Source organism: Lepisosteus platostomus, chromosome 1, assembly GCF_059453375.1.
Source record: "Lepisosteus platostomus isolate fLepPlt1 chromosome 1, fLepPlt1.hap1, whole genome shotgun sequence".
Lineage (NCBI taxonomy): Eukaryota > Metazoa > Chordata > Actinopteri > Semionotiformes > Lepisosteidae > Lepisosteus > Lepisosteus platostomus.
The window spans coordinates 62,469,842-62,485,315 of record NC_142611.1 but is presented as its reverse complement, the minus strand read 5'-3'; the positions used below and the strand labels follow the sequence as shown (position 1 = coordinate 62,485,315).

The following is a 15,474-nucleotide window of genomic DNA, read 5'->3' as shown; positions in this document are numbered from 1 at the left end:
CCTCCCCCGCCTTTATCATCGTCCTGTCTTCCCGGAGAGAAATCGGGTGGTGGGGGTAGGTGTCCTGTGATTTAACACTCCTCCCCCGCCCAGAAAGGGCTCGCGGGTTCCCGGCTCAGGCTCGGTTCTCTTTCCTTCTGCCCCGAAGTGTAATTAACGAGTGCGGGAGAGTCTCTGTCCCTCGTCAGCGCCTGCCGTGGCTGTGGTGAGGGGTCACTTCCCGGCTGCACTTCCACGTAAACCCGGGGGACACTGCCGGGCCGCGGGCCGGACGAGTGTCACGCCTGCTCGCTTGGTGTTTCAAGCAGACCGGTTTCAAGCGCAGTTCCGCAGCGGGGCAGAGCTTCTCACGGCTCGGCCTGGCTCGATTCTTCTTCAGAATGCCTTATAAAATAAAAGGTTAGTTACACTGTAGTCACGCGTATTTATTATTATACGCGCTTTACAATTGCTTATGTACGACGGTATTGCAAAAACAAATTAAAAAAATCACACTGGCATTTGCCCGTAAAATGTCCTATCACCCATCCGCCCAATGTCTCGCCCCGTCTTCCAGCTCAGGGGCGCGGGAGCCGCAGCTGATCCCGGCAAGCCACGGGCCCGCACGAGTCTTATCAGCACCGTCCGTGACGCTGGACGGAACCATCGGCGGCCTTAGTTCAAGTGCACTGTAAACTACCTCGGCGGTGGTTTCTTTTGTGGTTATTTCAGGTGTTATCTTATTTCGTAAGTCACATTGGATAAAGACGTATAGTAAATATGTTATGGTTAATAATACTAATAATAGTTGACGTAACAGACGCCCTATCCCTTACTGCGCCTTAATTAAATGATAACATGATGATTATTATTATCTATGACAATTCTTTTGGAGAGCGGCTGCAGAGCTAATCCACTTTAGAGGGCACTGCACTTGAAACTGTCAGATTAATTCGAGGTTGTATTTTGTCCCCTTGTAATTAACTTATTCACCCATAAGCGTACAGATGACGGGGACCGGGTAAAGCAATTACTGCCGATATCACTAACCAGATCATGTTCCTCCGAGCTGAGGTGCTGGAGGAGCTGGAGTCCCGTCTGAACCACCCGTGGTTTAGTTAGTTCGCACAGACGCGCGGATAGCGGGGTGGGCGACACGACCTCCCGGCGGGTGCCAGAGGAGTAAAGGTTTTTAATGGTTTAATGGTAAACATTAAAGGTGTTTAATGTTTAATGGGCGGCCGAGCCCCGAGCGAGCTCTCGCCTGGCCTTTCACTTGGGAAAGGAAGCAAAGGGCCTCCCCCGCTGTAAACACTAAGCACACTCGCCGATGAAGGGGCGCGCTTGCTCGGTCCTGTTCAAGGTCGCAGCCCTGCGAGACGGGCAGGGAGCGGCCTCCCGCTGCTTTTGGGATTCCCGTGGAGAGGCAGGAGCCGCCTTTGATCTCACCGCCCCGGGAACCCGCATCACTCGACCCCGCCGCGGCCCTCTCCCGGCAACAGAGGTGCAGAGACGAGGTTTTACGAGTTCAGCCATGCACACGGTGGCTAAGAACAAAAAGCACAGCGCCGGGCTATTCTTTTCCAGGGAAACATTCCTGGAGCATGACATTCCTTGTTCTCTGCAGGGATAGAAACTCGTCATTTGTTACACGGCGAAAGCACCATCAAAGTATCTTCAAATGATTATTTTACATTAATAAGAACGACGATGATGATGATACTGACGACGATGAAGAAATGAGCAACGTCAATCATGCACGTGAAACAAAAACTATGAGGTTTCGCCGCCGGCGCTCGGAGCCGGTATGAGTATTTCCCGTGCTGCTGGTGGTCTGGTCATTGAACGCGATTTGAAATCCCTCTTAGGACGGATCTGACATACTCCCTGTGAGAAACTGAAGGGTCTTCTTGTTTTTTTTACCAAGTTTGGAAAAATGTAATTCCTTCTACCTGTCCTCAGAACTCCTGTTCTCGCTGCCGGAATGAACGCCGCCGGTCTCCTCTGTCTTGTCTTATTCGGATTCTGGGAGGATGGCACCACCGGATGTCTGATTTGGTTTTAGGGTGCATAGATGGAGGTCTTGGGGGGGCACTGTTGCCGCAGCAGTGGGGTTTTGCCACTCGAGCTCTGGCCACCCTGCTTGCCCTCGTGTAGTGGGGTGACCCGGGTCCCGGCCTGCGGGTGCTGTAGAGATGAAGAGCTCGGTTTGGCCCGCTGCACTGCGGCCTTCTGGGACTGGAGCTGTCCTGCAAAGAGCATCAGCAAGGCTGCTGGACCAGCCCAGTCTGCTGGACCGGTATTTAACACCACCCTGGCGTTCAGACAACATAGTACTGATGGAGGTTTAAGGTCAGGGGTGTCCAGTCCCGGTCCTGGGGGGTCAGTGTGTCTGCGGGGTGTCCAGTTCTGGTCTTGGGGGGGGGGGTCAGTGTGTCTGCAGGGTGTCCAGGCCTGGTCCTGGGGGTTCAGTGTGTCTGCAGGGTGTCCAGTCCTGGTCCTGGGGGGGTCAGTGTGTCTGCAGGGTGTCCAGTCCTGGTCCTGGGGGGGTCAGTGTGTCTGCGGGGTGTCCAGTCCTGGTCCTGGGGGGGTCAGTGTGTCTGCGGGGTGTCCAGTCCTCAGGCTTGTAAATAAAATACAGTGAAAATGGAAACGCAGAAGAAACCTCCCTGGAGCCACAGCAGAAAATGCAGGACGAAAAGCAACGGGAGACCACGGTATTTGCAGAGCTGCAGTCTCACTGCGCTTCCAGCAGGGGGCAGAAATGGGTTGGTTTGGAAACTCGGAACACTTAAGCGAAGTGATTATCTCGGAAATTGTTTTTTGGGGGGTGGTGGCTGGCTGTGGTTAAGTCAACCATTATATCAGACAGCACAGACTTGTCTGAATATGCCTGTGCCGTAGACATATTGGGTCTAGTGCTTCAGGGGTGGGAGTGGAGTAACAATTTAAATGTATATAAAGATCCCGCTGTCCGTTTTCAATGGGCACTTATCTGCAGTTCCTTATTGTGCCACAAGAGGGAGCGAGCCGCATGCCTATTGAGCGGACGGTCTTTACCATAGACCGCGGACACCTGGATGTTATTTGTGCCGTATAATTCTGAAATATTAAAGACCTGGAAACAGTGATAATATTGTACGAAGACTTCAAAGGCACTAACAGTCAACCTTGCGGTCGCCTTCAATATCTGAAAGGGAAACATGAATCAGAGGACTCAAGTGGGAACAAAGAAATGGAGGCACTTCTTTACACAGAGGGTGGTGGGAGAATGGAACAAGCTCCACTTTCTTTCAAAAAACAGATCCTTGGATCAATTTCGGTTAATTAATAACCACCAACTGGGCTCCATGGGCCACATGGCTCCTCTCATTTCTAACTTTTCTTATGTTCTTATGTAATTCAGACTAGGTACATGAATATTTGATTCAAATCAGGTCACTGAGACTCCAGTGTGGAATGAAATCCAGACAACACCTCAGCCTTAGAGAACTGTGAATGAATATAACTGTACACCCCAACAGCCTGTGTTCCTGGTCCCTGTATCTGCAGGGTGTCCAGTCCTGGTCCTGGGGGGGGTCAGTGTGTCTGCAGGGTGTCCAGGCCTGGTCCCTGGGGGGGGCAGTGTGTCTGCAGGGTGTCCAGCCCTGGTCCTGGGGGGGTCAGTGTGTCTGCAGGGTGTCCAGTCCTGGTCCTGGGGGGGTCAGTGTGTCTGCAGGGTGTCCAGGCCTGGTCCTGGGGGGGTCAGTGTGTCTGCAGGGTGTCCAGTCCTGGTCCTGGGGGCGTCAGTGTGTCTGCAGGGTGTCCAGGCCTGGTCCTGGGGGGGAGGGTCAGTGTATCTGCCCAGGTAGGAGGAAATGTTAAACTGGTCCAGTTAAGCCAGTGACCAGCTGGTTTAACTTGTTAAAGCTTTTAGCCACAGCGGCCTGCCAGGACCAAGACTGGACACCCTGCTGTATTCAACACTTTTTTTCCCCCTTTTTAATTTTTTCAGGCTTATACATGGTATCGACATACAGCTAACACGGTTTATTAAAGCGTTCCTTGTCCTATGTCAGAGGAGTAGACAAGCTGGGGCTGGCGATGTAACACTGCTTCCTCACAGCGCTTTGGTCCTGGGTGTGATTCCAGACTGGGGCTCTTTTTGTGTGGAGTTTGCATGTTCTTCCAGAGTCCACATCCCATTTTCCCCAGTGTGTCAGTTTCTTCCCACCATCCAAAGACCTGCAGGGTGGATTTGGCGGGTGTGTGTGAGGTGAGTGCCCCAGTGATGGGCTGGCACCCTGTCTTGTCCCACCCTGAGTCCTGTGCTCTCAGAATGGGCTCTAAACAGCCGCACCCTCAACAGGAATCAGCAGCTTTCTGACAGTGGGCAGAGGTCATGGCGATTATCGTAGAGATCGAAGTTTCTTCTTTGTGTGTTTGTGTGGTCACTGTGTGGTCTTTTAAACACCCGAGTACAGCAGCCAGGAAAGCCTCTCAGCTGTTAAAGAAAGAACACAAGCTTCTGTCGAGAAGTTCCGAAAAAGGACAAAGTTTTTATTTGTCATGGTACAACAGAAGAGAGCGCACGGTCCATTGTCTGCTGAGCCTGCATGGATTGGAGGTCATTTCCTCCTTGTGTCCTTTCTGTTTCACCGCTTGGCTTTAATAAAACATGCAAAAAGCTGGTTAAAATAATCGCCACGTCCCGAGGGGAGACGCCGCACGGGGGGTGACCGCGGCGTAGTCTCCGATACTACTCAGGGCCCCCCCGAAAAGAAAGATCAGAAAAAAACAAGGGGAAAACTTCACCCCGCTACAGGGCAGCTGTACAAAATCGTGCAATTTTAAAGGACGGAGGACCTCCTCATTTCCTGTGCTGCCTTAACCACCTGTGAGCGGGGTCCCTTCGTCTGTCTTTGGACACTGTGCGGGGGGGGTCCAGTCCTGGTTCTGGATGGCCAGGCTGTCCACAGGCTGGGAGTGACCGGGGCAGGTCCAATCAAGTCACTAACGGGCAGATTGAGGTCGTTAAGATCTGACCCAGATTAAACCTGCAAATATCCCGGCTCTCCTGCAGGACCAGGACTGGTCTTTCCAGTCCACCATAGCAGCAGAATCTGAGTTCTTTGGTGAATGGGCGCCTTGTGTTTCGAACCCTTCCCTGTGCTCATTTCTGTCTTCCCTTTAAAAACAAAACAAGATCGTGAAAACATTTCTTCTTTTAGAAAGGAGCTGCATCGAGTTTCTCAGCTCGAAATCAGCAGAGTTCTGCCCGTTTTCAAAAGACCATTTTTTTTCTTTCCAAAGACAAATCTTATTTGCTCAGTCTGAAATTCCACCCAGTACGCTGTGTGTTTGTGGATTTTAATGGACACTCACAAGTGGTCTTGCTTTTTCTACCAAGAAAAAATATAGACCCAGCATTAAAAATAACTCCCAGGTCAGTGGCCTGCAAATTCAGAATCCGTCCCCATACTGCATCTATTTAGCAAGAGAAACCACACCCGCAGACAGAAATGTGAGCGCACCGTGCATAAACTCTGCTTGTGTTACTGCAGTGTAAGCAACCATGATGTCTCTTCCCCATCAGCAGATACCAGCTAGTGGTAGCCGAGACACCAGGGTGATTTAATCAAATCACTTTAACTGAACTGAATTCATTTTTAAAAAAACCATTGAGTGGGTGGCTCTGTGGCACAGTGGTCAGCATTGCTGCCTTGGAGGTGTGGGGCCCTGAGTCCAATTCTAGACCTGGGGTGCTGTCTGCGTGGAGTCTGCATGTTTCCCCAGTGATCATGTGGGTTTTCTCCGGGTGCCCCAGTTTCCCTCCCACAGTCCAAAGACATGCTGGTGGGTTAACTGCATTTTGGGGAAATTGGCCGTGGTGTGAGTGTGTGTGTGTGTGTGTGCCAGTGTGTGCCCTGCCATGGGCTGGCATGGGACGACTGCCTTGTGCCTGTTGCCTGCCAGGATGGGCCCCGGCTCGACTCGTGACCCCGAATTGGAAGAAGGGGTTAGAAAGTGGAAGGATGATAGAAACCATTTAGGATGCAGGGTCCCAGTGCTAATGTCTGCAAGTGTATATAAAGTCACAAGGCCTCTAGAGAATCTAGAAACACTTTGGTATTTTTATTCCAGTACAGTATTTCATCTTGCATGGGCCTGTGGGTCCTGGCCGTTCTTGTACAGACCCCGTAATGGGTCAGCAGGGAGGGTACAGGCGTACCCCAGGGGTTCAGGGGTGACCAGTCAGTCCTGTGTCCGCAGGTTTTCAGGTCTCCTTAAAGCACCAGCACCTGGGGAGCTGGGGGCAGGTGTTTGCTTGGTCCGATTAAGACGGTCACAGCAGATTTCAGTTGTTTAGAGCCAGGCTGGAGTGAAAACCTCCGGACACAGCAGGGAAGACTGGGAGCTGCTCCTGGTGGCACCTCCGGTGAAGCCTGTCCATATCATCTCCTGGGAGGTTCCTATGGGATTTCTTCTGGACTCTCCGCCATCCCTCCCTCATGTAGATCCCATCACATGATCACAGTCTCTCAGCGCTAAACGTACAGTCTACCTCATCCCCAACCCTGTGAAAATGAGACCGCTGTCTCTGTGTGTGTGTGAAACAAAGGCTCCCGCACAAACACCCACACACCCACTCAGAAACCCTCACACCCACCCAGAAACCCAAATATCAACTCAGAATCCCACATATCCACTCAGACACCCTCACACCCACTCAAAAACCCCGACACACCCACTCAGAAACCCCCACTGTCCTCTCAGGGTGGCTTGGTCATTTGGCGAGGTTACCAGATGAGGGGTTAGTACACGGCCTGGGGTAACAACACATATTCTGGGAGCTGTAGCTGTTCCAGGGATAGCTGTTCCCTGTTTCTGGGAAGACGCCTGTGGACGAAGAGGATTCTGCTCGGAGGTGTGGTGCGTGATGCTCTTCATCGAGCCCAGTGCGGATGGAAATGAGCCTTCCAGGGCTCCTTCAGAACACGAAGCTCTGGACTGCAGGATTCCCAGCCTTGAGACGGACAGTCATTTTATTAAGAAAAGAAGGCTTGCCTGTATGTGTCACAATGTGGAGGTAAACATTTGCTCCCTGTCTTCTGCGTGCAAGATTCCTGGAGCAAAAGCGATTCTGGAGATTGTCATTCTTGGAAGGAGGCTTTCTGGCCTGTCCCTGGCAAGGGTGCGGTCCGTGTTAACAGTCTTTCCAGGGATCGCCTGGATAACCAGCAAGGAAGAGCCGGAAACAGGGTAGTCAAATAATGTGATTCCTGCTTTGTTTAAAAAAAGAGCTTTACCTGATTTAAAGACATGGCAATATCCGGGATCAATCCAGGCTATACTTGGGAAACATCAAGCATTTTCTGGGATCAATCTGGTCTTTCTCCATGAAATATTTTGGCTATATTCAGGCAACATCTGGGAAATTATACAGTTCATATGCAGGCCATATCTAGCTCCTACAACTTCTCCAAGACTTTGAAAGTCTTCCCTTCACTAGAAGGAGTTGCAGGTTTACATTCTGGCGATTAAAAAGGAAGAGAATGTCTGGGACAAATCAGGCCCCTCACAGCCAGCCCCCCAAACCCCACAACGGGAACAAGGGCGCCCCTGAAGGGCCGGCCGAGGCGGCAGTGATAAGTTCTTGGTTTTTTTATGACATTCTTTAAAAAACGAGTTAATTCATGACGCGAGGAAGCGCTCCTGACGACAGCACCTCTGGAGGGAGCGATTTCAGTCTATAAGTCGTCCTCCGCCAGCTGTGCCAAGGGGCCCGTCCACTGGGTCGGCAGGGGACTGGGGGACAGGGCGCTGTCCCCCGCCTTCGTGTGGCACGTGTTGCCCCCTCTCTGTGGGGGAGAGAAGAGACAGAGGAAGAGCGCTCTTTCAGCACATCGTGCAGGTCTTCAGCTTCCTGTCGAGGCCTGGAGCAGCGCAGAGCACTCTCTAGAGCAGCAGCAGCCAGCCCCACTCCTGGAGGAACACTGTCTACTCTGGGGTCTCAATCTCTTAATCACACGGATATTGATTTCAGGCTTTCATTTGTGGCAGATTTTTAAATGTGCTTTCGGCTCTTCTGTGCCTTGGTGATTGGTAAGAAGGTGTGCTGCCTGAAGGTAACCAAACTGGCCTTCTGGAGAAGGAGAGAACATATATGGGTGTATCTGATACACTGTCACACCACAGTGGGCTTGTCTGATACACTGTAACTCCCATTATGGGCGAGTGTAATACAGTGTCATAACACACTGGGTGCGTCTGATACACAGTAACTCTCATTACGGGCCTGTTTGATAGTGTCCCTCCCAATGTGGAGCTGTAGAACTCAGTTGGAATGAAAAGCCGCAGACAGTGTTCCTGCAGGACTAGTTTCTCAGGGGCCAGGGTAGTGGAGCACTATGTTAACATACTCACTGGTCAGAATATTTTGAATCCAATGAACAGCCCCTCCCAGTAGGGGGCAGTGTGTTTGGGGTTTGGCTAGAGGAGCAGCAGACAGAATTCCATCACCTTCCTTGACCTCCGCAGACCTCACTCCTGCTGGAGACCGGTGGAACCAGTGGACCTGTCCAGTTCGGTCCCCACACATCACCACCCATCTCATAACCCCAGCTGAAGGCTGTCCTGTTGCAGGAATGGGATGGGACTGGGTTGTGGATACTTCAGATCCTTGAGGAGTCCATCAGGCCATGCCCTGTTTTTCTTTGATGGGGGGTCCTAATATTCTGGCTACTGAGTCCAGAAAGAGTTGGCTATGTGCTATTTATATAGTTAACCTTAACTATGGGGACTTATATTAATCTTAATGCAATGCAAAAATATATCCTGAGAGGCACTAAAAAACACAGCAGATGCTGCAGCTCTTTGCCATGCTTGTCTGTTGCATTTTAATGCCTCTCATTGTTTAGTGGTGAGTTGTACAAACAATGTTATTCAACATCGTGCAAAGCCTTAGTGGGTTTAGGAATGACATGCCTGAGCCTGGCAATCCATCCAGGGTGTAGTCCCAGCCTGATCCCCCAGCCTCACCAGGAGTAAGCAGCTTTCCGACAACGGATGGACAGAATGAAGGGATTTGGATGTTAATACAGGCCAGATGTTTAGAAATAACTTCTACACAGTGGTGTGGGGGTCAGCATTGCTGCCTCGCAGTGCTGGGGCAGGGGGTCCTGGGTTCGACTCTGGGGGTGCTGTGTGGAGTTTGCATGTTCTCCTCAGGTAGTGTGTGTTTGCTATAGGTGCTCTGGTTTCCTCCCATTGTATGAAGCCGTGCTGGTTAATTAGCTTCTGGGAAATCTGTCCCAGGTGTGAGTGTGTGTATCTGTGTCTGTGTGTGTCCTCTGATGGACTAGCATCCAGTCTGGGGTGTATCCTGCCTTGACAGGCTCCTGTATTGGATGAAGTGCTTTAGAAAACAGATGGATTATGCTGTAGCAGCCTCTTTTAGACTTTGCTGCATGCAGAGAAAGAAAGGTTTTGAGTCCCTGGCCTGGGTGTGTATAACCTACACCAGCAGTGTGCCTGCTCACCAGAGGCACTGAGCTTGTGTACAATCACCAGTCTTGGGGGTGGAGTCAACGTTACTTTGACATCTTTTTAATTAATCGTGTCCCCTAACGAGAAGGCATGTTTTTGCCCTTCCTCCCATTCGATGTCTTTAATCAACTCTTCCCTCACTGGAATAATCGTTGGCTTTTGCCTGCCTGGCTCTCCTGCTGCTGCCCTATTAGCTTTCTGTCGTGCCTCTCGAACCCGAAAGCAGGCAGCAGTTTCGCAGGATCAGAGGCTGGAGGCCGAGTCACGCCGGGGCTGCTGTCTCGTCTTCTTCGCCCAGAAGAGCAGACAGACCCTGCGCCGGCCTCTCCAGGGACGGTCCAAGAGAACGCCATTTAACAGTCAGCCCAGCACGCGCAGGCACGAAGCCTCCTGCGTCCTGTGCACGTATTAAAAATAGAGCCGCTGTTTTCGTTTTGTAAAGCTGTTTAAATGCAGGAAGTTCTGCTGCGGCTTGTCGGGTAGTAAACCTGGATTGACTTTTTGCAAGCTGATTGCTATTTGCGTAAGTAAGGGATTTGCTGTGCATGTAGAGCAGATTATTGGTATTTTGCCTGTCTGTGAAGACAGAGCCTGGCTCGGCCCTCCTCCCTGCACTGCTCCGAGCTGTGATCAGCGCCTGTTTCATCTCCAGGCATTTGCACAGGCTCCTTGTCTCTCTTTGTTGTCATGATCTGTTTTTCCATTGTGTTTTTCTGCACGTACCGCCTGATGTCAGCCCCCACCTCCCTGGCCTGGCCTTGTGGGAAACAGCCACAGTCCGAGCCCGATAAGGATCTGTTTGATCAGGGCTGGCTTCCTGGCCGTCTGGAGTGGCAAGATTGGAGCCGCTGTCCCCCTGGAGCCGGAGCGGAGTGCTTCCTGCTGTCAGAGGCCGGAACGACAGTACTGTACCTGTGTGCTGTGCTGGGCCGGGGGGCACAGTCCATTGGAGACGCCCTGGCACTGGTCTGGGGCGAAGGGCAGTCCGGGCTGCTCAGGGAAGGCCAGGTGATCGTGCATGGGAGAGAGGCCCGGCAGACTGGGGTTTGAGTCTGGGGGGCTGTGCTGTACCTGGGGGGACTGTGCCGAGAGACAGACAGGATACCGTGTTATTACTCATAGGAAGCACCCACTTTATTTTCAGACAAATCTGTTATAAATCTAAATATACGCCAATGTGGTGGACTGGCGCCTCCTCCAGGGTGTATCCTGCCTGGAGCATGTTGTTTACCAGGTTAGGAACCTACCCTGCATTGTAGCAAACAGTTATTAAAGATGGATACATTGATATACGCTGTATTTTGTCCTGCATATATTTTTTTATGGGCAGCACGGTTGAGCAGTAGTACACATTGTTGCCTCACAGCTGTGAAGTCCTGGACTGAATTCCTGGGGAGCTATCTGTGTGGAGTTTGTCTGTTCTCCCTGTGAAAATTGGCGGCTGGGAAAATTGGCCCTGGTGTCAGTATCTGCGCATCTGTTGTCCCTTCCAGGGTGTACCCTGCCTTGTGCCTGTTGCTTGCTGGGATAGGCTCCAGCTCCCCCGTCACCCTGAATTGGAATAAGTGGTTAGAAAATGGATGGGTGGATGGGTACAATTTTATCATGCTGAATGCTCTGCATAAACAGCAAAGACAATAAAACAATTGGCTGCAAGTGAAGGAGAGCTGATTTCTCATGTGAGTGTATCATTAGATAGAATTAGGAGAAGTGTTTACTGGTTTGTTCACTCTCCCAGGCACCCTGGGGAATGTCATGCCCAGGCTGCCAGAATCATGTTGGTTACACAAATTCTGTATGTGGTGATAACAATCACAGGGAGACTGGGAGAACTATCTTGAATATAAGAAAGCTGACAGAAAGAGGAGCCATTTTCCACATCCAGTCCATTTGGTAGCTGATTGATCCAATAATCTCATTCATCTCTTTCTTGAAAGCAGCCAGGGTATCAGCTTTAACGTACAGTAGCTGGTCACCCGCTCTTTGTGTAGAGGAGAGCCTCCTGTCCTGTTTTGAATCGGCCTGGGTTTCAGCTTCGACAACATGGCTGGGCTGCTTGTTCCACACTCCCACAACTCTTTGTGTAAACAAGATCCTCCAGTTCTCAGGAACATACAAAGGAAAACTGAAATTCTGCATGGTGGTGTTGTAACAATAGGATCTTGGCACAGCAATCTCCCTGTAGGTAACATTTTCTCTCAACCATTTTCTCTTGAGCAGGGCCTGAGCTCTGCACAGGATGCTACACACGTGTTCCACAGGTTTTCTGATAGCCTATTTCAAGTGCATCAACTCAAAATGGCTCATTCATGCGATTTGATATCAAGCTATGTCTAAATATCCCAACTGTCTTTATGCATTTTCCGAGTTAAATATTTGGATTGCTGTGCTGTATTGTAAGGGAGAGGAGAAAAGCTGTGCCCTACCTCCTGTGTGGCGTGGCTGGGCAGGTAGAGGGCGGGCAGTGAGGAGTTGTAGGCGCTCAGGCTGGGCAGGCGGTGGCGGTCGATGGAGGCGGAGGAGTGGGGCCGCAGGGTGGCGGATGTGGGCGGAGGTGCCCGCATTGCCCGCCCCAGGCTGTTGGACTTGCTCTCTCGCCGCTGGTACTCGATGGGCGACTGCAGGGCTGTGGCACGGGGCAGGAGAGAGAAAACTGTGAACTTGCGCCCCTACCAGGAAATCGGGGGGTTTCCCCATACCCGCTTTCTGGGGATCCATGACAGTAGGGTCTCAACATTCACTTCGATGCAGAAAACCATCACGAGTAGCCAGATTCACATATAACCAAGTCCACCCCTACATCATCACTATATACTGTACCCCTATACACTACAGAGTGCAGTCTGTAAGGGTAAAAACAAGTAACCCTCCCTTATATGATCATTAAAATAATAATGCATTGGCGTCAAGTTAATTTAAGTAACACTGACTAAAACAAAAAACAGTGATCACAAGCGTATAGCAATCAGATCAAATAAACAACATGAATCCCTCCTCGGTGTGTAGTGGATGCCTGCACTTTCTCTCTCTGCCTGTGTGATCAGCACGCCCCACTGTAATGAAACGGGCAATAAAACCGTGAGAGAGCCTGTTCGGTCATCTCCAGCCTGTCACACTGCTGACACAGAACCTGGAGCATCTGTTTCAATGTAGAAACAAGAGCGCGCTGAGACCTGGATGCTGGGTAGTGGGTGCTTGGGCCCGGGGGCAGGGAGAGGCTCACTCACTAGCGGGAGTTGTCTCACGATCCTCTCTTGCACTGCTAATTTGAAAGTTGTGCTTAGCAACCTCCTCTTCTTCCTTACAAGACCCCGTTGGCCAGACCGAATCGCTAATAAGCAAATTTGCAAATGTTAAATTCACAGATGTTGAGACCCTGCTGTATTGAAAAAAACAATGAAAGACACCCAGGGGCGCCCCCGATGCAGTCACCCCTGCCCCCTTCTCCCCGCAGAAGCTGCTCTTTGGTCTAAAGAGCTGAGGGGTCACACACGTCCCTCTGGAAGAACACACACCGCAGTGGGTCCTCCAGCAGACTTGTGCACAAAGGTCTCTAATAATCGATCAATTGGAAAGAGATTCGGGGTTGTGGTTAATTTGTATTCCCTTAGCAGGGTTCCCAGACATCTTCAACCAGGGGAGAAAAAGCATTAATTACCGGCCTGATTACTAGGTCGGTAATTAGAAGCTGGGCTGCAGTGCAAACAAGCAAGCTGCAGCTTGGCTGTGGGTTTATCTCTCTGTGTCCTGTGTGTTTATTCTCCAGTGGAATGTGGGTTTATTCCCCAGTGTGCTGTGTGTTTATTCCCCAGTGTGCTGTGGGTTTATTCTCCAGTGGGCTGTGGGTTTATTCCCCAGTGTGCTGTGTGTTTATTCCCCAGTGTGCTGTGGGTTTATTCCCCAGTGTGCTGTGTGTTTATTCCCCAGTGTGCTGTGTGTTTATTTCCCAGTGTGCTGTGGGTTTATTCCCCAGTGTGCTGTGTGTTTATTCCCCAGTGTGCCATGGGTTTTTTCCCCAGTGTCCTGTGTGTTTATTCCCCAGTGTGCTGTGTGTTTATTCCCCAGTGTGCTGTGGGTTTTTTCCCCAGTGTCCTGTGTGTTTATTCCCCAGTGTGCTGTGTGTTTATTCCCCAGTGTGCTGTGTGTTTATTCCCCAGTGTGCCGTGGGGCTGCAGGACTACCATTGAGGAAGTTGCGCTGTGTCTCCAGGATCTGGCCCACGTCGCTGACCCAGGCCTGGCGGATCTCGGGCGTGGCAGCCTGCAGGACAAAGCGCACGGCGTTGCCGTCGGCGCCGCGGGAGGTCAGAGCAAAGCGGCAGGGGTCACCGTCCACACAGTCCTCCACCCCCAGACAGCTGACCTGCCGGGAGCACAGAGACAGACGGGTCAAGTGCAGACTGACCAGCGGGGGCACACTGACCCAACTCGTGGTGTCTCTGCAGTCTTGCTCCTCACTGCCACTCACCTGGAGAAACACACACTCACACCACACACACAGACCTACACCTGGAGAAACACACACTCACACCAGAGACACACACCGACACCTGGAGAAACACACACTCACACCACACACACAGACCTACACCTGGAGAAACACACACTCACACCACACACACTCACACTAGAGACACACACCTACACCTGGAGAAACACACACTCACACCACACACACTCACACCAGAGACACACACCTACACCTGGAGAAACACACACTCACACCACACACACAGACCTACACCTGGAGAAACACACACTCACACCACACACACTCACACTAGAGACACACACCGACACCTGGAGAAACACACACTCACACCACAGACACACACCTACACCTGGAGAAACACACACTCACTCAGCCCAGACACACACCTACACCTGGAGAAACACACAGTCACACCACACACACACACCTACACCTGGAGAAACACACACTCACTCAGCCCAGACACATACCTACACCTGGAGAAACACACACTCACACCACAGACACACACCTACACCTGGAGAAACACACACTCACACCACAGACACACACCTACACCTGGAGAAATACACACTCACCATTGACACATGCCTACTACTAGAGAAAGACACACACACTCGCCACACACACCTACACCCGGAGAAACACACAATCACTCAGCACAGATACACACCTACACCTAGAAAAACACACACACACACTCAGCACAGACACACACCTTGATACTGTTCTTAAAGATGTAGCCGGGCAGTGAGAAGCCCTTCTTCCTGTCGATTGGCTCACTGAAGATGATTAGCTGCTCAAACAGGAAGACCCGCCTCTCCTTGGCGCGTGACAGGAAGCCACTGTCCTGCTCCATCACGGAGAAAGTGTCTTGCTGGAGTAACTTGCCCTGGGCCGTGATCTTTCCCTGGGAGGGTGAGGGGAATTAGAGAAACATTCTTCCCCAAAATAACATACTAATCCCAGAATTCCCCCTTCTGCCAGAAACATAACAGCTTCTAATTCTACTGGTGGAGGAAATTAAATAAAGCTAATTATTAAAGCTGCAGCCCAGTATGAGATCTCCTGTCACATCCTGAGGAAAAGAGCATGAGCTTCTCAGATAATGTCTAAAACTAAAACTATAGGCCTATAGCAAACTATAGCAATGTCTAAAACAGTAAATGTTTTGGTAATTATTATTGATTTGATAACACTATGATCTTTGTCATGCTGATAAAGCCCTTTGAATTTGTACTTGATGGGTGGGCAGGTTCATACAGACTCACTGACTGGATAGTACATGAGCACAGGCAGAGGGTGACATTCCTACCCTACTACTGCCCTGCAGTTAATCCCCCAGCCCCCCATCTCACCTCAAACCCCTGCAGCCGCCCCACGTTCATCATGTCGTTGCAGCGCTTGGGCACAAAGCACATGACCTCGACTGCTTTCTGCCCGAGAGAGAAGGAGAGAGAGCGACCAGGTCAGGGT

General features: G+C 51.0%; 1 protein-coding gene across 4 annotated transcripts in view; it reads right to left on the bottom strand.

The window, feature by feature from the left end:
- Window positions 1-4,497: 4,497 nt before the first annotated feature.
- The window catches only part of LOC148678380 (rho guanine nucleotide exchange factor 25-like), a 74,556-nt gene continuing 63,579 nt past the window's right edge, over window positions 4,498-15,474 (bottom strand). For 2 of the 4 annotated variants that reach the window (XM_088633384.1, XM_088633387.1), the window contains 6 exons: window positions 15,357-15,434; window positions 14,717-14,908; window positions 13,689-13,869; window positions 11,934-12,133; window positions 10,420-10,587; window positions 9,546-9,904 (listed from right to left, as the gene is read on the bottom strand). In XM_088633384.1, coding sequence (XP_088489510.1) covers window positions 9,770-9,904; window positions 10,420-10,587; window positions 11,934-12,133; window positions 13,689-13,869; window positions 14,717-14,908; window positions 15,357-15,434 — 954 coding nt within the window. In that variant the 3' untranslated portion in view covers window positions 9,546-9,769. The other 2 variants (XM_088633385.1, XM_088633386.1) reach the window with 2 other exon arrangements.